The sequence below is a fragment of the Takifugu rubripes genome, chromosome 4 (genome assembly GCF_901000725.2).
Source record: "Takifugu rubripes chromosome 4, fTakRub1.2, whole genome shotgun sequence".
NCBI lineage: Eukaryota > Metazoa > Chordata > Actinopteri > Tetraodontiformes > Tetraodontidae > Takifugu > Takifugu rubripes.
In genome coordinates, this window is record NC_042288.1 from 13,253,231 (window position 1) to 13,277,411 (window position 24,181).

Consider the following 24,181-nt stretch of genomic DNA (forward strand, 5'->3'; position numbering starts at 1 on the left):
TGTTGTAAAGAAGTTTGTAATAAGTCTAACTCAACTCTTCTGGCGGTAATTTGCTGGAGGGCATGTCATTCCTGAGCAGTTGTGACTCACACGGATGGTGTCTCAGCCCCGGGTCGTGGTTGTCGGGATGTTGGGCGGCCCAGAGGGGCGGAGAGCCGCGCATCTATTTCTCACAGACTTACACCGCCTCATGACACAGTACGTCCGGTACAGCAACATGACACATTCTGGATGTTTTTTACTAGTCTTCTTCATCTCGTGGGGTACGAGTTATTTTATTTGGATTTTTGAGTCCTCTGTTGGAATCTTATTTGTTTTTCCTTAATTATTTATTTTTTCCATGACCTACTTGTAGGAATAACTGCGGGCAGTGTGGAGCCTCTACCTCATGTGAAGAAGTACCAAACTGTAATACCTCAGAGACTGAAGGTTTCGTCTCCCATCCACGATGCTGCTGCTGCTCATCAGGTGAGACACAAACTACCGATTCAGTATTCAAAATATACTCATATATAATAATAGCTTGGACTGAAGTCGGGCCTTCTCTCCGTGTCTCTGGACAGACGTTCCCAGATGTTCTGCGGTACTCTGTGACTTTTGCAGAACAAAACCACACTCTGCATCTGGAAAAGAACAAGTGAGAAAAGCCAACAATGGCTGCAGCTTCGCCCCTGGATTATCAGTGTAATTTTTATTTGTTTGACCCATTTTCAGGGATCTCGTTGGGGGGAGTTTTACTGTGACACACTTCACTGATGAGGGCACCCGAGTCTCAACGGCTCCAGATCTTTGGGTAAGTTGGTTGTTTGTTTTTAAAGAATACTTTTATGTCAAGAAACCTTTCTGTTATTAGGTGGTTGCGTAATTAAACACATCCAGCTCCTCTTGAAAATAAAGTTACCGTTTAAATTGAGTTTAATTACATTAAATCGCCGAATGAAATCGAAGGAGAGATAACGTAAAAATCTGTTGTACACATTAATGTAACCTAAATCTGAAGTAACTATAATAACGATTAATCTGGGAGCAATTTTTGAGTACGGTCTATAACAAACGTAGATAGATTTGGATTATTTCCTACTGGCACGGCGTTTTCTTTGTTTTAGTTGAGTTCTAACATATGACAAGTTTTATCATTCAGCCAAGTCAAGTGGGAACAATTAGTAGAAATAAGTTACTATTAGAGCAGCTTTACAGTAAAACCTCAAAGGTTCTACATTTATATTAAAATCTCCTCTGGGAAAACATCTGCCATTCGCTCTGGTTCATATTATCAGATAACAAATGATAAATTAAGGCCTGTCAAAAACCAAAGAAGAAAGGCACCACCACCTTTACCATTCACAGTTAAGGGCTGCGTGTTTGTATCGGAAGCTAAGAGGAAGTAACATACTTTAAGAGGAAAGACGACCAGTTTGTCATTTCCGCAACACGCAGCATCACATTCAGCTCAGACTGCAGTTATGCAAAATATTAATCCAGTCACAAAGAGTTGGAACGTCTCCTTGGGCTGTGTTCTCAGGACCACTGCTATTATCACGGACGTGTGGTTGGAGTGGACGACTCCTCTGCCAGCGTGGGACTCTGCTCAGGAATCAAGTGAGTCCTGCTTAATGTTCTTCGTCCCAGTCCAAGTCATTGATTTACCAAGCTGGATTGTCAAGATTAACGAAGATAATGCTAATTTGAGGGTGGGTGTAACTTAAAATGGACCTCAGGTTGAGTTACGGGGCTGGTGGGCTGCAGACTGTAACGAATATAACTTGAGGAAGCAAAACGACGTGATCCATCAGCTAATGTTTGACGTCCACTGACAAAGTTCCCGTCTTCCACCTCAGGGGGTTTGTTCGGATCCAGGATCAGGTTTACCTTATTGAGCCCCTCGCTGACGCTGAAGCGGATGTCCAGGGCGCCAAACATAGCTCTGAAATGCCCAGCGACGGGGGACTTCACGCCGTCTACAACTACAAACACCTCAGGAGGAAGAGAAGCTCCTGTTCCCATGGAAACGGAACAACTTTCTACGACCATGGGGCTCATCCATCTGCACTGTTCCAGCTCAGCAGTTTGGTAATAATAAGGGAACATTGATCCAGACAAACATTTTAACCAACCTGTGAATCAAAGTTATTGGTTTTATTTTATAGCTGTTGACCTGGTCCAATTTTGTTTTATTCAGAAAAGCAGAGGTCAGACCAGAGAGCGTGCGGGGAAACCCAGGACAGTGGAGATGGTTGTGGTGGTCGACCACACAGAGGTCTGAAACGGAAGCTTCCTCACTTTCAAGTTATTGACCGAAGGCGTGTGTGACTGTTGTCATCTTTTCTATTGAAGTATAAGAAGTTCGGGAGCATAAAAAAGGTTCAGTCCCGAGTGCTTGAAGCAGCAAATCACGTTGACAAGGTGCGTTTGAGTCTCTGTAGTTGCTCAGCTGAAACGACTCTTTGTTGAATCAGACAGGCCCGTGTCATTTGGTGCAGAAATATTCCCTTCTTCCAACAGATCGTTTTCATGGTGTCTTCTCACTGGCAGAAAAAAACATTTTTCTCACCACTCGGTTCAGCCTCGTGCAGAAATCTGTGCTCATACTTTTTTTTTTCCTATCAGAAAAAAAGACAGAAAAGTTCTCTCTGACTGCAAGATGATTTTTATGCCTCCTACATGAATCGCAGCGTCAGCTATGCTAACATGCTAACTGTCTGACAGCTGTATCGGCCTGTCGGCATCCGCGTCATGCTGGTGGGGCTGGATATCTGGTCAAACCGGGACCAGATCGATGTCAGCAGCGACTCCGAACTCACCCTCGGACGCTTCCTCAAATGGCGACAGTGGAAACTTCTGCCGGACATCAAACACGACAACGCGCAGTTCATCACGTAAGTTGCTCTGGAGGAGAGGTGACTTGTGAGTGGTCGTGTGAATGAGCTTCCTCGTCCCCTTTCAGAGGTGTGGATTTTGATGGATCTACCGTGGGCTTAGCCAACACCAACTCCATGTGCACGTCCAACTCTGGAGCCGTGAATGAGGTGAATGTCGTTTTTTTTTTGTGGGAAATAACAAGCACATTTGTCTATTCTGGTTCTAATTATTTTGCCCACAGGACCACAACCCAAACCCCATCGGCGTGGCGTCCACGATCGCGCACGAGATGGGCCACAACCTGGGTTTATCCCACGACAAGGAAAACTGCGTCTGTGGCTCGCAGGCAACGAAAAGAGGCTGCATCATGTCTGAGAGTCTTGGGTGAGTTTGGTGGAGTTGGCACGTGCTGTTCCTAATCCTGGACGATGAGTAAGATCTTCCTCTTCCCTCTGGCAGGATCGTGTACCCGGAGCAGTTCAGCAGCTGCAGTCAGCAGCAGCTCAGCACGTTCTTAGAGGAGATCAACCCCGCCTGTCTGCTCGATACTCCCTCCACTAATCGCCTCTACGGAGGGCCGGTGTGTGGCAACGCTTTCCTGGAGGCCGGGGAGGAGTGTGACTGCGGCACCGTAGAGGTTTGAGCAACACCGCACCCGCTCGCACGCGAGGTCACGAATCCCTACAAGTAGACCCTGTGGTCTCCCTCTGTCTGCCTCGCAGGAGTGCACGAATCCCTGTTGCAACGCCACGACCTGCAAGCTCGCCGCGGGAGCCCGGTGCGCAGCGGGAGAGTGCTGCCACGGCTGCCAAGTCAGTAACGCCGCCCGATAAACGTGTGAAATGGCACCGGTGTGCCCACGCGGCGAGACGCTGTCTGAGAGCGCCGTCTGGGTGCTTCCCGATCTCGACCATCTGTGTTTCTCATCCGCTCCGCAGCTAAAACCAACAGGCAGCGTTTGTCGAGAGAAGTCTGGAGACTGCGACCTGGAGGAGTTCTGCACGGGCTTCTCTGCCTCCTGTCCCACCGACGCCTTCACCCAGAACGGCCTGACCTGCAACCGTGGACGAGGATACTGCTACAATGGACAGTGTCCCTCGCGGCTGCAGCACTGCCGGAGACTGTGGGGACCTGGTAAAAGCCCAGCCAACGTCCTGTTAGCGTTCCCTGGACTCGGAGGGGTTGTGACTCTGGCAGCTGTCTGGTTTGTGTCCCTGTTTAGAGGCAGCAGTGGCAGCAGACGCTTGTTACCTCCAACATGGAGGCTGCAGGAAGACCTTGTTCAGCCAGAGATGCTCCAGCCGGTAATTCATGAAAGCAAGTTTCAGGGGAGCTGTTATTAGTTTTAGGCTCATTGTGTTGCTTTTTGTCCTTTTTGGTGGCAGGGATCAGTCTTGTGGGAAGCTTTTCTGTTCTGGAGGCTGGGAGTTTCCAATCACTTCCAAGAAGTTTTTCTACACGTTAGGAAACGGAAATCTGTGCAACGAGGCGGTGATGAACTCCGACGACAACTTCCCTCAAGACCTGGCCATGGTGCCCACTGGCACCAAGTGCGGCACTAACATGGTTAGTGCAGACGCTGTTAGCATTTAGCATCTGGAACCCCCCCCCCCCCCCCCGTTGACCGGTTTCACGTTTCAGGTGTGCTACAATCAACGGTGTCAAGACATCAAAAGCATTAAAACATACGGGACAAACGACTGTGCGGGCAAATGCAGTAACCGCGGGGTAGGAAGCGTGTCTCACAGCATCGCGTACAACCGTAACCACCCGGTGTGACTGAGCGTGATCTCTGGCAGGTGTGCAACCATGAGAACAAATGCCACTGTGACCCCGGCTGGGCTCCACCCTACTGTGACGTGCTGCTCCCGGAGCTGCCCGAAGGTATCGTCCGATTCTACGAAGCACAGACCTTATCTTCCTCAGTCATGACCTTCGATGTTCATGTTCTACACAATGTGGTTTGTCTGTCCCACCTCCTCCTCCCAGTTTTTTTACATAAAACTTTTTTTTCCTGGAACCCCTAAACAATTGTGCTCTGTTTCATTAACACAGCCCGACAGTAGTTTGACAGATTCCCCCCCGCAAGGAACACGATATTCACATTCTGTTGCCTAACGAGCTAATAATGGCTGTCATGTGCTTACGCTCAATGTGTGTGTGTTTGTGTGCGTGTGTACAGAGACAGGCTCAATGGTGGTCATGGTGTCCCTGGTCACTTCACTTCTCTTGTTGGTCCTGGTGGTTGGAGGTTCGATATGCTGTATCAAAAAGACGCGACCTGTGAAAAGGTGCGAATCTGAGTCTGAGTCTTTACATCCGAGTCTTTATTTACGTCATCTGGTGTCAGATATGCTGAGCCATGAGCTGCGTTTTGCCCCTGCGTGTATTGCAGATGCCTTCGGTCTGCAGCCTCAGGACGATCCAACCCGTTGTTTCAGCCAGGCAGCGCACGAGGCAGCCCGAGCCTCGGCCCCACACACATCAGCCAGCCCATATTTGTGGAGTCTTCCGCTACCCGAGCCTGCAAACCTCTGTCTTCATCCAGGCCGACGACGGCAGCGCCGAAGCCCAGCAGAGCAGCTCCAGAGGTCAGTTTGTCCTCTGGAATCTGTGGAAGTTGAATTTGGACCGAGAGAAAAGTGTCCCGTCGTTTCATTAAAACCTCAGTCTAAGTAGGATTATTGTCTCTTTTTTTTTTAAATCCTTTGCAGCCACCCAAGAACTTTAAACCTGTAGCCCGGCCACAACAGTATCAACAGGTAATCAGATTAACTGGCGTGTTTTATCTAAACTTCAGCATGTTTGGATCAACATGACAGAACTGACCACGTTTGTGTTTGCGTAGATGGTGAGGTCATTCGCGCCGCCTCCGAACGCCATTGTTGAATTTGGAAATATTTGCAATTTTGAACTCTAAGAACAATGATGGGCTTTGATTGGTTGGTTTCCTAAAATCCAGGCTTGCATTTATCCTTTTCCTACCCAGGGGAAGCCTCTACCTCCATCTAGACCGTTGCCCCCACTTGCATCCAAACCGGTAAATAATAGAGCGCACGTCTGGACCCCCACTTTTAACTGGTCTCCTGTATAACGTGAACATCTGCTCTCCAAGGTCACGAAGCCAAAGCTTCCAGTGCCTCCAGTGAAGCCCAAACCGTCTGCAGTCCCCTCCTCGCTGCCGCACACTCAGCTGGTATGTAACAAGACAGTAAACACAGTCAACAGGACTTTCCTAAATCTTCCAAATCCTGGCAACAGGAATCCGAACATTCCTGCTGTTGTTCAAGCCATTCGTTTATAACGACGTCGTTGGCGGCGTAACGAGCAGGAGGTGGCTCGGCGTTAGCGGGTTAGCGAGCGCTGACGCGCTTCTTGGCCACCTCTGAGACAGACAATATAAACTTGTGGAGAGGGAATACATGAGTTCATCCGTAGATTACTAAGAGGGATTGTTTTTCCAGCTTGCAGCGAGAGCTGCCCTGATGCCTCCGAACAGGCCCAGATGACACCAGGAATCATTCAGACTGGTGTAAACAGCCAGATCGTCTGGCAGAGGACAGCCACGTCGTCCCACCCAGGAGGACATTTAAATCCTCTCGCTTTCTGCGAGGGACGCGCCTCCATCGAAGAGCTTTGAATATGCAAACTCTTTCTCAGGCATTTGCACTATCGATTCTGCGTCTGTTTTACTTACTTTTATCGTACCCTCACTTTTTTTTCCGGTACTTTCTACGGTTTTAAAGAAATAATGCTCATGAGGGATTTTAAATGTTGCACCGATACGGGCACTTTACGGATTTTACCGACCACCTGAGTATACAATGATCATTCTCGGGTTTGAATTTTGTTAGTTTTGACTCATCTAATCAGATTAAGTACATGCCAACGGTTTACTGTGTCTCAGCGGGTGTATTTTTAAGGGATTTATGTGGTTTGTTGGGATTTCTCTGCAGCCAAAATACTCACAGCCCAGCCATGATGGTAACTAGTTTGGCTTCTCCTTTCAATGAGGAATATTTAATAATGGCAACTTACTTTTTTAAAAGCATTCCTATATATTGGTTGTTTGCCTCCACAATCTGTTCTCAACAGTCCAAAATAATGGGAATTTAAGTGTAGTGCTACATTTGACAACTAAAAAACTAGTTTATTTTGTTTTAAAGGTTCAACAAATACTTGATTGCAATGAAATGTGAATGTGATCAAACCATAGAATAAAAAAGGTTAGAAACTGATGGTGTGTTATTTGGTGCTTTTAACGATTGTTTCCTTTTTTTTATACCTCTGTTATATGATGCATTTGTTGGTTAGCAAAATAAAATGATCAACTGAGAGAAGGAACAGATGATTAAGTTTTGGTGATGTTCGGGATTACCATATAGATCCAGGAGTTACTATGGCAACCGAGAAATTAGATCAGCAAATATTATAATCAAAGGATTTGAGGGACTTTGACCTTTGATCTTCTTCTTCTGTAAAAGTAGTTTAGCAGAGAAATTAGCTGCTTGTTATTAATCTATTTATTTTCTAATTTTACTGACAATAAACTGGGTTTAAAAATTAAACAGCAAGAAGAGAAAAATATAAGTAAATAATAATAAGACAAACAATAATAGCAGTTAAAGGCTACACGAGATGTTTACCAGAGTTAATTGGTCGCCTAGCAACGTGGTAAACAACCTGACGAGAGAGCCAACAAGCTAACATTAGCGCCGTTTAATACTTTTGGAATGGACCAAGAACTAACCGAAGAGGAGCTCCAGGACCTGTATGCGTGGTTAGATAAAATCCCGCTGTCCAGACCCAAAAGACACATTACGAGAGACTTCAGTGACGGAGGTAGAAAAACAAACCTTCTCGGTTGATTAGCAGAAGGAGCTAAACACGCACTCCTTTTCAGCTGACCACACGCTGACTCGTTTGGCTCCGAACCGCGCGTTCGTGCACTTTGCTGTGATCTAACCGCCTCTCTGTTGAACCCCGTTTAGTCCTGGCTGCAGAGGTCGTGAAGCATTTCCTCCCAAAGCTCGTTGACCTGCACAATTACACCCCTGCGAACTCCACTCAGCAAAAGCTCACCAACTGGGACGTCCTCAACAGGCGAGGCTGCGCTCCTTTTGCTTTGTTTCTGGGAAGGATTTGGGAGAAGGACAGCCAGACCCAACCAGCCCTGCTGCTTTTTTATGCAATCTGGATTCATAAAATATGTCAACATGTCTTCACAGCAAGCTCCCAAACGATAAAACATATCCCCAAATCAAAATATAAGACATCATAACAAGATCAACATCACTCCGAAGCACCCATCCTCCTCCTCAGCACACAGCCAGCTACAATTACAAAACACTCGTAGTGCTTATCACAACCGTGCATCGCCGGTTTGTCATTTTTAAACACCCAATACCTCAGGAAAACAATCTGTTAAACTGGAAACACATGCTTATTGCGTTGGCTCGATTGTTTCTGCGTGTGGACAGGAAGGTGTTTTCCAAGCTGAGCCTTCACGTGCCCGAAAAGACGGTGAGGAAGATCGTCCTGAACACTGCGGGAGCCATCGAGCCGGCGCTCCACGTCCTCAAAGAGAAGCTCCAGAAGAAAATGGAGCATGACGGAGATCACACCACCGTACGTCCACCCAGTCACCCACACGCTCACTCACCGTCCACTGAATCCTTCCTCCTCTCGTGAAATAACCACCATTTTAATCATTTTTTTTAATCAAACCAGGGTTTGGACTACTATGACACCAGGGAGCTGGAGAAACATGCAGGTAGGAGCATCGCGTCTGTTACTGCTGACGCCGCTTTCTTCAGACGGGACTCAAGTAATGAAACATGACTACAAGTCGCTGGCGACGAGAAAACTGCCGACTCAGGGAGGTGTTGACGCCGTTTAGCCTGTTGCGTATCCTACTCCCACCGATGACCTGCTGACCTAACCGCACGCCCCAGAACTGGCCTAAAACCTCCCAGAATTGACATGAGTCAGAATCCCAGTATTCAGTAATACTCATCACTATGCTATCATGAGCTTTCTGTTTTTGCTAAGATGCTTCCAGTGTGTTTAAGTCTTCCTGGTATTTTATTTAAATTGCTGTAAAAGGATATTTTTTCGGAGATCTTATCCACTTCCTGCCGTCTCTTGGCAGCTGATAGCGGGGCTTTGATAACAGTTCCCAGAGACAGCAGAGAACACACAGACACACAAACAGGCCCGAGTTTAACCGAGTCAGGCAAGACTGGTTAGAAAAAGCCAAGAGCTCCTGCAACATGTCTCCCTTTGGTTTCCTGCACCTCATATGTCCTCTACTCCTCAGAGAGCTGAGCCCAGACTTCACCTCTGCCCTGTCTGCTTTCCTCCTCTGTCTACACCCCTTTCACACTCACACACCCTGCTCAGGTCTTCACGTGCACTCCCCAACTCCCCCCCAAAAGGCCTAATCTCTCCTTCTATTGTGTTCTCCATCTGTTGTTTCAAGCCATCCGGTCTTTTCTTTCTTTTACACCTCCGTTATCATTCAGCTGTCTTCTCCCCCCCCAGACATTACTCACACTGAAGAAAGATTTCTTGCTCAGTTGAGGGGAGGAGAGACGAAAAACAGGTATGACCAAAGGTTTTCGGTGTGTGTTGGGCAGCAGAGCTCTTCAGAGTGGCGAGTGTGTCTCTTTTTATCCAGTAACCTGCAGCGGGCGCAGTTTTACGCCGGCGTGGACCCCACTCTCCGGCAGATCCTGCAGGAAAAAGAAGAAACCGTGCTGGCTTTGCAGCAGACTGTGGAGGTGGGTGTGCGCGCACACACACACACACACACACACACACACACGCACAGAAATCCGGGAATTGGTCATAAAGCTGACTGTTCTGTTTTGATGCTCTGTAGGGAAGCCATGTCATACACTTATACCGCCTGTAACGTTGCAGATGTGCGAAGGGAGTGTGTGTGATTTAAGAGCGTGTGTATCCGTGTGTGTGTGTGTTCATTACACTTCCTACAAATCCGTGTGTTTGAGAGTTAAGTTTAAAGGCTGAGGTGAGTTAGGGTTCGTGGACTAGTTGGGATGGTTAGGGTAAGGAGTTGGGTAATTCATTAAGTCTATGAAAGTCCTTAAAAAACAGACGTACCAGGATGTGTGTGTGTGTGCGCGTGTGTGTGTGTGTGTGGCTGTGTCAGCAGCGGCCGGTGAGTCAGTATCTGCTCAGCGGATACATTTTTCTTCTCCCTCGACCACATCTGCATGTGAAGGAAGGAGCAGAATAAACACCCCGGTGCGGCGTTTCTGTACAGCTTTTACGAGGTCATCGCTCACATTGTTCCCATGCTTGCACACGTCTGTCCATGTGCAGATCCTGCAGATGAAAGTGAACAGGTTGGAGCATCTGGTTCACCTGAAGGACATGCGCATTCAAGACCTGACGCAACATCTGGAGACATACAAGACAAAAGGCAAGGCCTGATGATGCCGGGGCCAGTGTCTCCTTGTCCCCAAAACGACGTGTCTTGTCAGATCTTACCCCACCACAGAAGAAGAAACCCGTGGGTGAAGCCCAGGCCAGTGTGATTTATGCTAAAGTAGCACAGGTTTCCTCGTGAGAGTTTGAACCGAAGTGTGTCATAACATTGTTATAGTGAGTTAAGTCGCTCGTCTGTGCAACATGTGCCTGCGATAGTAGCATGATTTATTTGCAGTCATGCCTTTTGTCTTATTTCCCCCAATGTCAACTGATTCCTATGAATAAGGATGAAATCAAGTTTCAAGATTCAAGAGTACGTTATCTTGAAATGCCACTTCCTTTCAAGTCACGCATTAGATCATTTCCCCTTTTAAAAGTGTGAAGACAGTAGTCATTTTCTGCTGTAGTGATGCTGACAGATTACCAAATAAAGTATGCTTGGGGAGGTTAGAAGGGTTTTTTTTCCTGCAGAAATAGAACGGAAGTCGGACAAAAATGCTGTGGAAAATAGCAAAGAAATGGTCTTTGCACACACATGTGGGTTGGGAGAGCTGTGAGAGCTATCGAGAGAATCGAACAGACATTGATGACGGAGCGTGCCGTCATGGGTGATTCATAATTAGCTTCACACTGCTGGATCTACAGAGGACTCTCTGACATCAGGGACCACACCTTTGGATCTCTGGGAGAGCTCCTGCAGGTTTACGGGAGGAAACAAAGGGGAAGGAACAAACAAGTGCTGAGTCATCCAGGAAGAAGCAAAAGTGACTTCGACCACTTCCTGAGTGGGTGGAGTTTTCCCCTCCATCAGAAAGTCCAATGTAAAAAAAGAAAAAAGCAAATAGACAAAATAAGCAAGTTTATTTGCACAGGCAGACATTATTTATTATTATGTTTGTCTCGTGGAAAGACCCTGGTGCTGACCTAAGCGCACTCCCTCTGGGGCAAAACATGGGCGATTTGTCTCAGAGGGGGAGGACAGAGGTCTGAGTGAGGATGAGAGGGGGAGATGATCCTTCATCCGGTGATACGGGCCGTGTCTCACACTGCAAAAGCCTTTGTGAGCAGCTGACGGGCTGCGTTCAGGGGCAGGAGCTGCGGTCAATCTTGAGGATGTCTAAACAACTTCTCAACAACTGCCTCTCTTGTTTTTCTAATGAAACACATTATGTGGGTTACATGTGTTGCTGCAGTCACCCAAAAGTCTAAACAAGGAACTAGCTAACAAGTTCTAAGCCCTTTATTCAAAATTGTGTACATTTGGACTTAAAAGTGCCTCAAAGCTGAGCTTGTTGTCCTTTTAAATTGCATTTGTGACAAACAGGCATTGCACAGTCCGGCTTTAATAAGCCCCCTGCATTTGCAGTTTATTGACAGCTTTACATCATGTCACATGATCCTAAGCAAACCTGTAATGAGCCATTAATTCATTAAGGATCAAAATTCTCTGTATAGATTTGGCATGGGTTTACAATTGGGCTGGAGCGCCCCCTGTTGGCACCTCGACACACTGCATGTATTTATCCCAACAAAAAAGCCGTTTAAACCAGTATGTCCTCTATCCACTATTTAAAGCAGAAAATGCTTTAAAAAAATCCCCATGTCAACACAGGAAGAGACAGAAATACCAAAATAGGTTTTATTCTACATCAGATTGTTGTCAAAACTTGAAAACATTTTTTTTTTTTTGCATAAACCATTTCAAATAAGATAATGCACCGATTTCACAGATTGTACAAAAAATGTTCACATCTGATCCATTGCCCTACTTTGCCGTCTTTATTTAAACCCGCCACCAAACCAAATTCTTGAGACGGCCATTCAGAGGTCAAGTAAACATCGCATTTCCTAAACACTGCCAGTGACCGCCGCTAGCTCCGTCCATCACAGCGAGTCTATGAGGCAGCACGGTCCAGTCTGACCGTGCAAAAGTCTCACAGTTCCGCTCAGAAGGAGCTTTGTTTAGATGCACCGGGCGTTTATCTCGAGGGTGACCCACTATTAAGGCTCAAAAGTCTGTAAAACCCAAACGCTTAAGAAACCAAACACCAAACCCCATCACGAACACGAGCATTAGCCGTGGCTTGGAGGAAAAACGTTCCCGATCCGCCGACGGGCTTCGAACTTTCAGACGCTGACATAAAGAAAACAAGTGTCATTCAATGCATCAATGACAAAAATCAGTTAAATTTCCTTGGAAGTAGTAAACGTTTTTCAAAGCTGTGCAGTCATCATTGTAATAAAAATTGAAGCACTATCAGTTGACAAGCAGGTATCACCAATCATCAGAGTCATTAAAATACAAATGCATAGAAATATATAGGAATCAAAGACACTGAACACAAACGGTTTCCTACACCAACACTAGTATCCAAATCCTTTATTATTAATAATTGCCTTTACCTTTTGGAACTTGCATTAGTGTTTAAAGGACAACTAACTCAGTTTCCAATAAAAAAATGTCCCCTTGAATGCTTCACAGCAGAGAAATTATTATCTATAATCTGAAGTCTGCATATTTTTATCCAATTTGAAACGAGCACTGGCAGAACTGTGCTGAAACTATGACAGTATGGAACCAGTACACACAAACCCACAACCAGACTGATGACTGAATAAACAAGTGATTTAGTGAGAGGATGGCACAGAGATGATCAACCTGGATTACAAGCTCACCAGTTTAATTAGTGTCACCTAACAATATTCCAGTTCATGGAAACCAGAATGTTTTGGAAGTTCTATTAGTTCTGCTCATAAGTCATTCCTGTCGCATACAAAAAGGATACAGCAAAGTTTAACACCACACTGCTTGCAAGCACTTGTAAATTAGGGCGACTCCTTGCTGCCGCTTCCCAGCCATTGGCATTACTGCATTTTTATTTTAGTTATGGCATCGCACTGGTAAAATCTGGAAGGTTAATTAAGCGTTCCCCTGACTTTCCCGGCTTAAACGTCTGCTTGCTTTCCCACTTCCTCGACCACCTAAATTTAAGACTGAAGAGTGTTGTTCCTCCCTCTAGCTGCAAAGCTACCACGCTCGTCCTCTTCATTCGAGTATTCTTCCACCTCACAAAGACAAATCAACAGGCTCTTCTCGCAGAGGCACAGCCGTGGACTTACTGGCCCTGGGTCTTGACTTTCAATGAGTCTGAATGAAGATTTGGCAAATTACGTAACTGCGTAGCCTTGGAGTGGTCACTGCCGCCCTCTACAAACATGTTTGGGATGTCTTGGCCAAAGTAGATCTTGCTGTTAGCTGCAATGGCCTGGAATTTCATCAGCTCCAGGTACTCCGGGGTTAACTTCAGCTGTCAGGACAGAAAAGGACATTTAGTTTGAGAACTTGGGTGTTGTTTATTACTTAAAAAAAAAAAAAAAGCCTCCCCTAAACCACATTTGAGGTCTAAAACTAAAACAAATAGGGAAAAAAAGGGGCAGAACCCACGAATGTGATGTGACTTAAAGGAAGCAGCATCTGCAGGAGTCACGTGACGCGCTGCTGCTGTTGATGCTATTAAATCTGCCAGTCCAGGGCACTGGCAGTAATTTAAGATGGAAACCCTTTTTGGTTTAAATAATGTGACACAAACATGTACATGTAGCTAGTCTGGGGCTGGCTCGCTGCTATAAATATATAAGACACGCTTACAATTGTCCTGACAGGCGTTTGGATTTCGACACCGTTTTGTTTTTACCGTGTTTGCTTCAGATAATCGGGCAGCCGTGTAATATTCTGCATCAGCCCTCGCTTTCTCCCTCGCTAAAAAGGCAGCATCTGGGGAAAAAAGACAATTATTGTGGACGATTTAGCAATTTCAACGGCGGAAAATGGGACAGGGGATCTAACCTTCTATTTCAGAGATCCTTTTTTCGGTCTCTTTCTCCATCACCTTCTGCTGGAACTGGATCTCGGCCACCTGGGCCACCTTTTGAGCCTCTGTCAGAAGCATCGGTTTGAACAGCAGGAGGAAGATCATTATGCTGAACAAATGTGCTGCAGAGCAATAAAGCAGATTTACCGATGATGGCACGCTTCCTTTCAGTTTCTGCTTCCTTTTCCACGATTCTCTGGGTCTGAGTCGTGATCAGCAGACGAGTCTTCTCTGCTTCCCTGTATGCAGGACACAAAAGGTCTGACACAGTCTCTCCCCTTTCCCCTTGTTCTCACCTTATCTCTCATTTACAGGAGAAATGCCATAAAAAAAAAAGTATATTTTCACACTTACATGAGTTCAAAGTTCCTCCTGATAGACTCGGGGATCTTTGGCTTTGTGACACGAACCGCCTTTATCAGAGGGTTGACGCCACAGAAAGTTAAAAAAAAAAATGCAAATAAGCTTTAGAGATGCTCCGCCTCAAGTTGACCGGTCAGAAATGTGACGGCGTTTGTGACTATAGTGAAATGCAAAACACCGCTCCGGTCACATGGTGGCACCCAACGATAACTGTGGTTAGATACCTGTATGGTGAGTCCAGGGGCCATTACATTCAGCTCCTTCTGCAGTGAAATTTTCAGGTTCTCATCTATGATGTCTGCACGTAGAGAGAGAACAGCTGTGAGGCAACATCCACTCCCACAGCGTTTCGTTTTAGACCCAGAGCTGCAGCTATTGTTTGAACTTGTAATCAATAAATCGGATAAACAAGAGCCGAGGAGCAAAGGGAGTCGCAATTGGAGCTCAAATACAAATAATTTGAGATCTGATTTCTGGGATTAAACCTGAAATATTGTAAAAACAACTAAAAATCCTTATGGAAAAGCTCCCTTACTTGTTTTTGGTGAAAGAAAAGGGCTGGGTATAAATACTGATGCAACAATGCAACTGACAAAGCAACAAACCTGCTTCCTGTCTGGCTCTTACAGCCAAAATGATCATTTCTGTCCAGCTTTAATACAACACCAACTGCAAATATGTACTCACCAAACAGCTCGATGTAGACCTCCTGCAGCGTGTGCACGCTGCAGAACTGATTCAGTTCATGGTGAATCTTGTTGAAAATAAGGGTCTTATCATAATCAGCAGTGTAGTTCCTGACTATATCCACCACTGCAACAAAAAGAGCCGTTATAGTTCCTCCTCAGAGGCACGATTACTCAATAAGCCGAATAACAAAGTTGCCTACCTGCTGAGGGGACTAGCATGTTAACAACCTCTATCCTGTCAAAATAAATCATCACACCGCCACTGAAATGAAGAACAAAAGCTGTTAAACATTGATTTTAAGGACAAATGCTTTTTTTTGTTTAAACTACCCTGGTAAGACCACTGACCTGGTTCCACAAGGCACATTCTTGATCTCATCCGTTTGGAGCGTCGTCTGAAACGGCAGAAAATGTCTAATTGTGCTAAAATTTTGACGATGTAATTTCCACAAATTGTATGCGATTCTCAACCTTTTGCTTGATTATTTACCGTCTGTTGGGATATTATTTTCCAAGAAATTCAGTCGCTCATTAAAGAGAACATTAAGTCAATGTGTAATAAAACCAGCGATTATTGTTTGAACAAAACCTCATGGTGGTGTTCTTCAAAACTAAAAAGGACAATGTTTGATGCCACAAAGGTAAATTTACCTGCACTGATCTGTAGGTGGTAATAAAAGGCAGCATGATGTGATATCCAGGACCATTGGGACTCGTCAACAACGCCCCGCCCCTGAAACACATAAATGACCAATCAGTGTCTGAGAAAAGACAGAGAAAATGTATCAAGGAGGTGTAATTATGAAATAGATGTTTAAAGAATGTAGTTTTGATTTTAACTGATAGTCCCAGAAAGTTCTATTCCTGTTGTCTGTGGAGGTCAGTGACGTTTGAAACAAGTAATCAAGTTACTGACTGTTGAGTCTGACATGTGCTCTATGGAACTGGTAGGCAGCTGTGTAAGTAGGCAGCTGTGTTACGGGTTGTTTCCATAGAACAAACCAGTAGAGCAATGGCCAACCCAAATTTATGGCACTGTTGGAATGAGACTAAGCAATCAATTAAACTTAAAGACTTAAGCATCAACATAGCTGAAGGTATTACGCCTCTGCACAGATCAGTATACATTAATCTTGACGGTTCATTTTCCAATTCGGAGTGTAAAAGTAAACGTAGAAGCCATGAGCAGTTGTGCTTGTCCGTGTTGTACCTGTAGTACACAGCAAGGTGTCCTTCTTCTATCTTGTGGATGGAGGAGTGCAACATGATGGCAATCACCCCCGATATCGCAGCAAATACGGTCCATATTTGTGGCATAGTCATCCTTAAGAGTAGTCACCTATAGGCAGAGACACAAATATAATTAGGTAATAACACAAAATAAGAGATGCCTCAGTATTGAAGATAAGGAGAATATAAATCTTCACTGCTGCTAGTTATGTTTTAACAAACAGAACGATCAAATGATTCCTTATGCATGTCAAGCTATACAAAAGCAAAAACTATCGTCTTGGGGGGGGGGGGGGGGGGCTCTTGTGAAACTAAATAAATCATTGACGGCAAATTTGAATATGGAGCTTAATATTAAGTGTACTGGGGCATGACAGCATGTTACACCCCTAAAGTGATTAAAAGTAGCTGCAGGATACACATGGCCACTATAATGTCAATGCACAGAACATTACAGTCGGCTGCATTCTGACACAGTTGCTGCACAATTTACTACAGAGGGCTAGCGCTAACCTGCACGGCTAGCTTGCACAATTACTTTCTTTTCTCAAGTAACAAGTAACTCGACAGTAAGCACAATGAGACGTATAGACTCATAAGTGCAACGTCTTTTCCTCACAGCAATCGCACCAAAGATCTAAGATAACTCACTGGACCTACTGGAAAGGCTGTCACACCAGCGCCCCGCTAGCTTGCCTGATAGCAAGCTACACGGCATTCATTAATGGGTGGATTTGGAAATCAGCCGCTGGTTCCCGAAGCTGAATCTTATTGGCCTCGGTAGCTGGCGGCGTCAACGAAACCGACTTGAGTGATTTAAAGCTGCGTCAAAACTGTGAAATTGGTGGCTTGTTAAGGATGAGTAGTAGCATTACCTCGCTCCCGTAGTCAGCTTCTGGTACGACTGTTCAATGACCCCTCCCCCTCCTCCGCTCACGCCTTTCCTCAAGCTGCCTTCACTAACAATGGGAAATTCGAATGCCTACGATCGATACGTTTAGCGGTAAATTTAATAAAAATGATTTCACCGTTGAAATCGATCGCTGTTATACAAGTTGATGATAATATAACGTTATAAAGTTTTATTAGCCAGCTTCAAAACCCAAGAACAGCATGATTATTACTTCATCTAGTTATTACTATACTCGTATTGAATCTAAACGCAACATCAAAAAACATTGATGTTATTTAATTTATTAGGATATTTAAATACATTCTGTTGAGTACAAGTACAGTATTTACATTTCAACCATATTATTCAGCTTATGTTCTTTTTACATAGGTTCTAATTTGTTTTGACCATTCACATGATTGTATGCTATAGATACAATAAGCAGAGGACACCAAATATATATGTAGGCCATATACTGTTAACTCTTATAATTCGTCAAACTACAAATGTAAAAATGACTACTCTACAAAAAACTGTACTGTGGACTGAATAACAGATAAATGCAGAACATGGTAAATCATTTTTTGGGTAAATAAGTACAAAAAATAAAGCAAACACACACAATATACGTCACTCTTCCCACCGCTGTGTTGCCAGTGGTAATAAACACAAAGTCACATATTTCCCGTGTGTGTCTGGTCTGCTGCCTGAATGTACCGGTAAATAAGAAAATACTTGGTAACTATAACAACTCTACATTGTTTGAGATATGTGTGCTATGCATTTCCATCATTCACTGTTTGTTTGTTTTTTTAAATTAGCAGGAAAATAAATATACCCCGGCTGCACTTGGGAACAGATTCTGGTCTAACATACATTCTTATAGCATTTACATGGTTTAAAATGAGAAAGAAAGCACTCAAATATTGTAGTTGATTGTGTGACTGATCTCCCACAATGGCTCGTCCGTTCTACAGCGTCTAGGTTTGATCTCCTATCGATTCACACTGGGTCCAGCTCCAGTCCTGCTCCTACAAATGTAATGAAAGTGTTAATGGCATAACAGTAGGCAATACAACACTCACACCTTCACAACGCACCATGATGCTGTACTCTGGGTCCCGTGTAGTTTCTTGCAGCAGAGAGGTAAGCTGACTCAGATAATTCTCATTCTCCTCCAGTAACTGATGGACGCTCTCACTTAAAAGGAAGAAAATTATTCCACTCAATGTCACTTTTCACACAGTGAATGATTGGAATGTGAGATTTATAAGTAGTAGACAAGAATTTCTCTTCCTACCCGTCACATGATTGTTGTGTGAGTGACTGTGACGGAGAACCGGTATGAGCCTGAATACACAAATAGTTGCTGTATTAGCGACGCGTTTGACTAAAGCACGTGTCATTTTCACAGTGTTTTCTTAAACTGACACAAGCGATCTTGAGAAGGAACCAGAACTCTTTCTGCCTCTTCATCTGCATCTGCACCACTCCCGCCTCGGCATTTTTGATGTCCGTTACCGCCGTCTCCAACTTCGGGAACAGGTCGACGATGCGACGCTTACAAACCAGGATTGTGCTGTGGGAGCGGCGGACAGCGAGAGATGAGGACGACAGCCGCTGGCGTACGGACGAGCCACACTTTGTCTGACAGCGAGTGCTGGGATTACCTCAGGTGGGTGTACAAGTCTTTCACCACCCTGTCTTGGTTCTGAACCATCTGGAGAATGACCTTCAACATGTCCGAACTGTCGCTGTAGCCATGTGGAGGGTCTGGACCTGCACGAGCACACGCAAACATCTAATTACTGGAAGTGCAGCGTTGTGGTTGATTTCAGTCCATCAGCCAAAACTTTACGACACACGCCTTCGTCCCCAAAAATTCATTTCAGAAAAAAATAAGACACTTTAAATTATAGTTGTTTTTTTTGTCATAATGTCATTACACGCACTCACTTTTACATTTAGCCTTCAGCTGCTTATAGAGTTCAATCGCCTTTTCTTCCCTGTGAAAGACAGACAATCAATCGATGTTAGAGGAGAAATGCACATTTTTAATAAAGTCTGCAGCAGAAAATAAAAAAAACCCCAGATTGTTCTGTTTCAGTGCACATAATAACATTATTATTGTAATAACATTGTAACAAAATGAATATATCCTTAAAATAATCAATTCTTAAGATACGGACAGCTGTTCCATCACATCCACTTGTCTTCTGGCAAACGGACTCCTTTGCAGCTCCACAATTTCAAAATGTACAGCCACGATCTCTTCGTCCAGATGCGCCACATCTGCAACCTAGAGCGAGCGACACGTAGAGTGTAAAGGAGCGCAGGTGAATCTGGGCCGTGGTACTATTATTATTATCGAATTATTACGAGGCCCACCTTCATAAACTCGTCGGCCTTCTCTTGATTTTCCTGCCAGGTCTTCAGTAATTTTTCTGAAGCTGAAGAATAAAAATCAGTGGCAGAATCCTCAGAAGTGGAGCTGTGTTTTAATGCTTGATAGTAACAGTCACTCACAGATTCCAGTCTGTCTCTGCTTGCTGTACTGCTCCAGGTCTTGCTGGATACTGGTCTTAAAAAAAGCCAGTTTGGCCTGGAGCTGCTGTGAGTGGGAGAACAGCAGGTTCTTGTAGCGTGTGAGGTTTGTGTTGTAGCGCAGCAGGCTCAGTCTAAACACAAACAGAGGGTAAGAACTTCACACAAGTACATGGAGATGTGTTGGGGCACTTACATGGCGGCCCGCTGACCCCTGTACAAGCGGATGTAGTCCTCCTTCAGTCCACAGATGTAGCTGACCGCTTCCCCCCACACCTTCCTCAGTGCCGTCAGCGGTAGTTGGGTCTTTGTCTCCCTCACTGAGACGCAAATTTACAAAATCACAACATCAGCAGAGATAACGAAACCCCGATGCATCAATAAAAATGCCGACATTCTTATTCAAATAATAATAATGAGGGTTTTGTACCTATAAAGTTGACACTGTCTGGCAGAGGTCTGGCAGTCAGTGGTCCGGAGTACTTGTTCAGGCTCTTATCGAACAGGAAAACAATGCAGCTGTCGCAGCCTTGCTGAAAACAAACACCAGAGTGAGCACGCTACGTTCGACCACATGTAAGAAACAGAAGACGCCATCTTCCTGATGTGCGTGTGTACCAATCCATCCGGCAGACACTGCGAGGGGGGTCGGCGTGGGTCCAGGGAGACGCCCGTCTCCAGCAGCAGCTCTTGACTCAGCGGGGGGATGTGTGATTGAGTCTGCGCCTCGAGGCGAAGATGCAGGGACTGCAGGTTCTCCTCAGCCCCCAAAATTAGTGAGTGCAGCTGGGCTGATGTCATGTCCAACACATGGATCACCTGCACACCCAAGTTGACATGTGATCATTCTACTGTGGTTCATTATAGCCAATATCACATAAAATCAATCAAATGATTGAAATATATCATTCAATTTAGGTTTTGGACAAATTCCGGCTACAGTAGCACCTTGGTTAAGGGAGAATTGCATTAATTTGTAACATTGGATGTAATAATAGTATAATATTAATAATGTCATATTTCTGATTTATTCTGCAGTCCCATATTAACTGCAATAAACTCTCCAGAGGAGATTTTTTTTTAAAAAGCATGTTAACCTTCAAGTTGAGAATATTCTGTAGTGCTGTGTTGCAGTACGGCTTATTTGTGTCAGCGTCCACTGTTCCGCCACGTGCTGCAGGGTCCCACAGCAAGAGCATCTGCAGAAGAGACTCGACTGGTTCCAGCAGTGGCCTAGAAACACAACCACAGTTCGAATATAAAAATGGCTGGACTGGTACACAACACTGGCCTGAGTAGGTTGTATTCCAACCTGCTGAGATTGTTGGGATAATGGAGATGTGCAGAGAATCTGACTTCGCCATTCATGTCCTCTGTGGCCATGATGTCTTTCGGTCCTTTGTTTTTCACTTTACTTGTCCTAAAAAAAAAAAGCAGGGAATAAATCTACTTCAAACCTCAAATGCAAACATTGACTGTCAAATATCAATGAGAAATGAATTGCTGCAGCCCCGACTCACCACTGTACAGGCTGCATGTGGTGCAAAAAGGGCCGGAAGCCGCAAATGCATTCAAAGATCACGGTTCCGAAGCTCCAGTAGTCCACAGTTACAGTGTAGGGTTTATTCTCAAACAGCTCTGGCGCCTGGAAGACAGATTTATACACAGATTTATAAACAGAGCTTGATTGAGGAAGGAAGGATTGAGGAAACAATTGTGATCCCACGCTAACCAGATACTGAATGGTTCCAACAAAGGAGGTGCAAAGGCTGCCCTGATCCAAGTCTTTGGCATAACCCAGATCTATGAGTTTATGGACAAGCTAGAAGAAAACAGAAAATAAGCACAAGGCAGATAAGAATGGTAAACCCTTCCTTTACGAAAAATATTGCAGATTTCATAGGTTGCATGAATTTTAAAACAGCGGTTTGTCTACCTTCCCATCAACCTCCTGCAAAACTATGTTCTCCGGTTTAATGTCTCTGTGAATGATCTTGTTGTCATGAAGATACTGGACACCAGAACCTAAGTTTAAAAAATACAATAAAAGATAAAAAATAATTATGGACATTCATAAAGCAACATTCTCTCACTGTTAAACTTCCACTACGAAAGACTCAACAGCATCTGGCGATTAAGACAGATTTATAAATAAAGTGGAATATATTAATATGAAAAAGTATATCTGTCTTCCTTATATTTGGTTTGGCTTACAGATTAGCTTACACACACTTAACCTCTTCAAAAGGTGAGAAAAGTATTACCAATGTCACTAAGCAGTGAGAAGACTTCACTCTCCTTTAGGCCACAACAATTTTCTGGTTTGTTCAAAAGCTAAATAAAGGACAAATGAGGTCAACAACACAATTCGTTCAGACGACGACTGAATGATTTATCATTATAAAATACCCACTTGGTACCTTGCGTAGGTCCCCCCTTGAGCAGTACTCCATGGCCAAAAGGGGTAAGTCATTTAATGAGATTGACGTCAGTTCTTCTGGGACTTCCCTGGCTTGAACCACATTTCCATGTTTGAGCCTATAACAGATCCCAGCACACAGAAAAGGTTCGGTAAGGTAGCAAAAAAACAAGATTTCTTCTTACTGCCAGTGAGGCCCACTCACTTCTTCATGATCTGTATCTCTCGGCTCCAGCGCTCTTTGTTCTTGGAATTCAGCTCCAGGCGGCAAAGTTTCACTGCCATCTTTTCCCCCGACTCCTGGTCGTGCAAAGAAAGGTAAAAACATACATGTATATTTAAAAGCCACATATGTTCCTTTTTTTCATTGTGCTAGCAGACAAAGAACTTACAAGGTGCTGGTACAAGTAGACGTGCCCAAATCCTCCCATTCCCAGTCGCTCCTTCATCTCCCAGGAGCCACAGAGCTGGCTCTGCTTCAGTGCAAACCTTTCCATCATCTACTGAAGCATTTGGACAACTGAGGTGGTCTGTAGTTATTAAAACACTGAATGTGTTACTGCAATACATATACAGCAATCACCTATGTGCATTGACTCAGGTTACACGTGTAGGGAGCTACACTATTACCCGTATTACATAGACTAGGGATATTTTTTTTATTATCACATCCTCCATAGATGCACTTACACAGAATTTGCTGTTTAATAAGTTATATAAAAGTTGGTTTCTGATTTCTACAGCGACCTAATTAATAAGCTGCAACAGTTGCACTTTGCTCAGATTACATCGTGCATATCCCTGGAAGCTAAATCTTGGATAATCTTCCCCAACACCCATGTAACTTTTGAAAACACGAAGGATCAAATAAAAGCATCGCTTTATCGACTCACCTGGCCCAGATTGTCAAAGATGACCAACAATCTGCTAGCTTACGTCAAATTTCAAAACATCGTTTCGGGCTCCGGCTAACAGTGTGGCTACGAACTCGTTTTCTTAGTTATTTCTCATTAAATAAAAGCATTTACAATCCATTAACTATGAGTATGGAGCCCAATGTTGCAGGGATATCCTTGATATTTATCGTCAGTAAGCTGATGGAGGAAAGTCAACTCGCTAACTACAAAACTGAAAGTTTACAGGCACGATGTTGCTTCTGCGCATGCGTCAAGCCGCGTCCGCCTTTCTGCAGAATAGCGCCGCCAGGTGGTCAGATACATAATAACAACCAGCACCGTTATTTCACTGTGGGTATCATAAAGGAAACCATAAGAACGTCTGTTTGGCTGGCTTATTAACCATATCAAACAAAATATTACAATTAAAACAGGAACAAAATCTGAAGAATTCAGTAATAACAAATGTGTTAAGTACCTTCCGTAATCTATTTGATTTACTTAAAAAGCAAGCAATACAATGTCTCACTGTCCACCCTCTTTGGCCAGTTATTCAAATATTCTTAATTATATGAACCTCTGCTCCTATATTGCATACACATATTCCTTCAAATATACTTATACATTTTCTTTCAGTTATACTGCATGTGTTTGAGGTATAAATAGTCTGATATTCTGTGAGATTTGACTTATCTGGGTTATTTCAGGATTTCTCAAGCAACTAATATAAAGCCAAGTCAGAAGATTGAGTGGTTACAAACTGACATGATGATTAGGTGTGGTAATGCCCTGTGGTAGAATCTGCAAAATATTAAAGTACACTTCTGTAAATGTTCTCTCATGGTGCTGGTTTTAGCTCACTACAAAAGTGATAATAAAAACAACAAACTCTTTGGTACAGTAAGCAAAGCAACTGCATGTTCAAGTTTTCTTTTGGTACTAAAGATAAAATGATAAAAATG

General features: G+C 44.2%; 4 protein-coding genes across 9 annotated transcripts; 2 read left to right on the plus strand and 2 right to left on the minus strand.

The window, feature by feature from the left end:
* Positions 1-79: 79 nt before the first annotated feature.
* adam8a (ADAM metallopeptidase domain 8a) lies at positions 80-7,097 on the plus strand. The gene is made up of 24 exons (XM_003964152.3): positions 80-263; positions 356-468; positions 564-637; positions 715-793; positions 1,523-1,599; positions 1,839-2,070; positions 2,180-2,257; positions 2,335-2,403; positions 2,707-2,876; positions 2,945-3,026; positions 3,101-3,243; positions 3,319-3,496; positions 3,582-3,671; positions 3,798-3,993; positions 4,082-4,163; positions 4,245-4,425; positions 4,501-4,587; positions 4,659-4,743; positions 5,042-5,150; positions 5,255-5,450; positions 5,574-5,621; positions 5,849-5,899; positions 5,975-6,055; positions 6,324-7,097. Exons 1-24 carry the CDS (start codon positions 95-97, stop codon positions 6,366-6,368), a joined length of 2,715 nt encoding a protein of 904 aa, XP_003964201.3. The 5' UTR covers positions 80-94; the 3' UTR covers positions 6,369-7,097.
* A 401-nt stretch (positions 7,098-7,498) lies between these two features.
* spef1 (sperm flagellar 1) lies at positions 7,499-10,764 on the plus strand. Of its 2 annotated transcripts, none has more exons than XM_029834987.1 (7): positions 7,499-7,701; positions 7,851-7,962; positions 8,340-8,487; positions 8,590-8,632; positions 9,403-9,463; positions 9,539-9,641; positions 9,743-9,885. In XM_029834987.1, exons 1-7 carry the CDS (start codon positions 7,593-7,595, stop codon positions 9,773-9,775), a joined length of 609 nt encoding a protein of 202 aa, XP_029690847.1. In that variant the 5' UTR covers positions 7,499-7,592; the 3' UTR covers positions 9,776-9,885. The 2 variants fall into 2 exon arrangements, with proteins under 2 accessions (XP_029690847.1, XP_003964202.1); XM_003964153.3 differs by lacking the exon at positions 9,743-9,885 and adding an exon at positions 10,207-10,764 and having other exon boundaries at positions 7,517-7,701.
* A 1,175-nt stretch (positions 10,765-11,939) lies between these two features.
* Positions 11,940-17,423, minus strand: erlin1 (ER lipid raft associated 1). Of its 3 annotated transcripts, none has more exons than XM_003964154.3 (12): positions 17,344-17,423; positions 16,449-16,577; positions 15,890-15,971; positions 15,587-15,633; positions 15,439-15,500; positions 15,237-15,362; positions 14,774-14,847; positions 14,541-14,599; positions 14,334-14,425; positions 14,162-14,251; positions 14,010-14,089; positions 11,940-13,622 (listed from the first exon to the last, which is right to left on the minus strand). In XM_003964154.3, exons 2-12 carry the CDS (start codon positions 16,559-16,561, stop codon positions 13,431-13,433), a joined length of 1,017 nt encoding a protein of 338 aa, XP_003964203.1. In that variant the 5' UTR covers positions 16,562-16,577; positions 17,344-17,423; the 3' UTR covers positions 11,940-13,430. The 3 variants fall into 3 exon arrangements, with proteins under 3 accessions (XP_003964203.1, XP_011601694.1, XP_029690815.1); XM_011603392.2 differs by lacking the exon at positions 17,344-17,423 and adding an exon at positions 17,129-17,326; XM_029834955.1 differs by lacking the exon at positions 17,344-17,423 and adding an exon at positions 17,120-17,326.
* A 225-nt stretch (positions 17,424-17,648) lies between these two features.
* On the minus strand, positions 17,649-23,492 carry LOC101068225 (inhibitor of nuclear factor kappa-B kinase subunit alpha-like). 3 transcript variants are annotated; one of them, XM_011603394.2, is made up of 22 exons: positions 23,217-23,492; positions 22,716-22,823; positions 22,529-22,623; positions 22,325-22,442; positions 22,169-22,238; positions 21,841-21,929; positions 21,637-21,726; positions 21,425-21,549; positions 21,217-21,324; positions 21,002-21,137; positions 20,523-20,723; positions 20,335-20,437; positions 20,101-20,224; positions 19,887-20,038; positions 19,749-19,810; positions 19,550-19,659; positions 19,317-19,366; positions 19,031-19,139; positions 18,792-18,939; positions 18,661-18,710; positions 18,461-18,560; positions 17,649-18,391 (listed from the first exon to the last, which is right to left on the minus strand). In XM_011603394.2, exons 2-22 carry the CDS (start codon positions 22,821-22,823, stop codon positions 18,341-18,343), a joined length of 2,199 nt encoding a protein of 732 aa, XP_011601696.1. In that variant the 5' UTR covers positions 23,217-23,492; the 3' UTR covers positions 17,649-18,340. The 3 variants fall into 3 exon arrangements, with proteins under 3 accessions (XP_011601696.1, XP_011601695.1, XP_011601697.1); XM_011603393.2 differs by having other exon boundaries at positions 22,716-22,853; XM_011603395.2 differs by lacking the exons at positions 22,716-22,823; positions 23,217-23,492 and having other exon boundaries at positions 22,318-22,442.
* Positions 23,493-24,181: the final 689 nt, after the last annotated feature.

Coding starts and splice junctions, on each gene's coding strand:
- LOC101068225 (XM_011603394.2), bottom strand. CDS start 22,823: ATGATGGAAAGGTTTGCACTGAAGCAGAGCCAGCTCTGTGGCTCCTGG. Junction 19,140..19,316: donor GCTGAAGGCTAAATGTAAAA/GTGAGTGCGTGT, acceptor GTGCTCGTGCAG/GTCCAGACCCTCCACATGGC. Junction 18,561..18,660: donor ACACAACAATCATGTGACGG/GTAGGAAGAGAA, acceptor CTTCCTTTTAAG/TGAGAGCGTCCATCAGTTAC.
- spef1 (XM_003964153.3), top strand. CDS start 7,593: ATGGACCAAGAACTAACCGAAGAGGAGCTCCAGGACCTGTATGCGTGG. Junction 7,963..8,339: donor AACTGGGACGTCCTCAACAG/GCGAGGCTGCGC, acceptor GCGTGTGGACAG/GAAGGTGTTTTCCAAGCTGA. Junction 8,488..8,589: donor ATGACGGAGATCACACCACC/GTACGTCCACCC, acceptor TAATCAAACCAG/GGTTTGGACTACTATGACAC.
- erlin1 (XM_003964154.3), bottom strand. CDS start 16,561: ATGACTATGCCACAAATATGGACCGTATTTGCTGCGATATCGGGGGTG. Junction 15,363..15,438: donor CATGCTAGTCCCCTCAGCAG/GTAGGCAACTTT, acceptor TTTTTGTTGCAG/TGGTGGATATAGTCAGGAAC. Junction 14,600..14,773: donor CCCCTGGACTCACCATACAG/GTATCTAACCAC, acceptor CCTCTGATAAAG/GCGGTTCGTGTCACAAAGCC.
- adam8a (XM_003964152.3), top strand. CDS start 95: ATGGTGTCTCAGCCCCGGGTCGTGGTTGTCGGGATGTTGGGCGGCCCA. Junction 4,426..4,500: donor CCAAGTGCGGCACTAACATG/GTTAGTGCAGAC, acceptor TTCACGTTTCAG/GTGTGCTACAATCAACGGTG. Junction 5,451..5,573: donor CCAGCAGAGCAGCTCCAGAG/GTCAGTTTGTCC, acceptor AATCCTTTGCAG/CCACCCAAGAACTTTAAACC.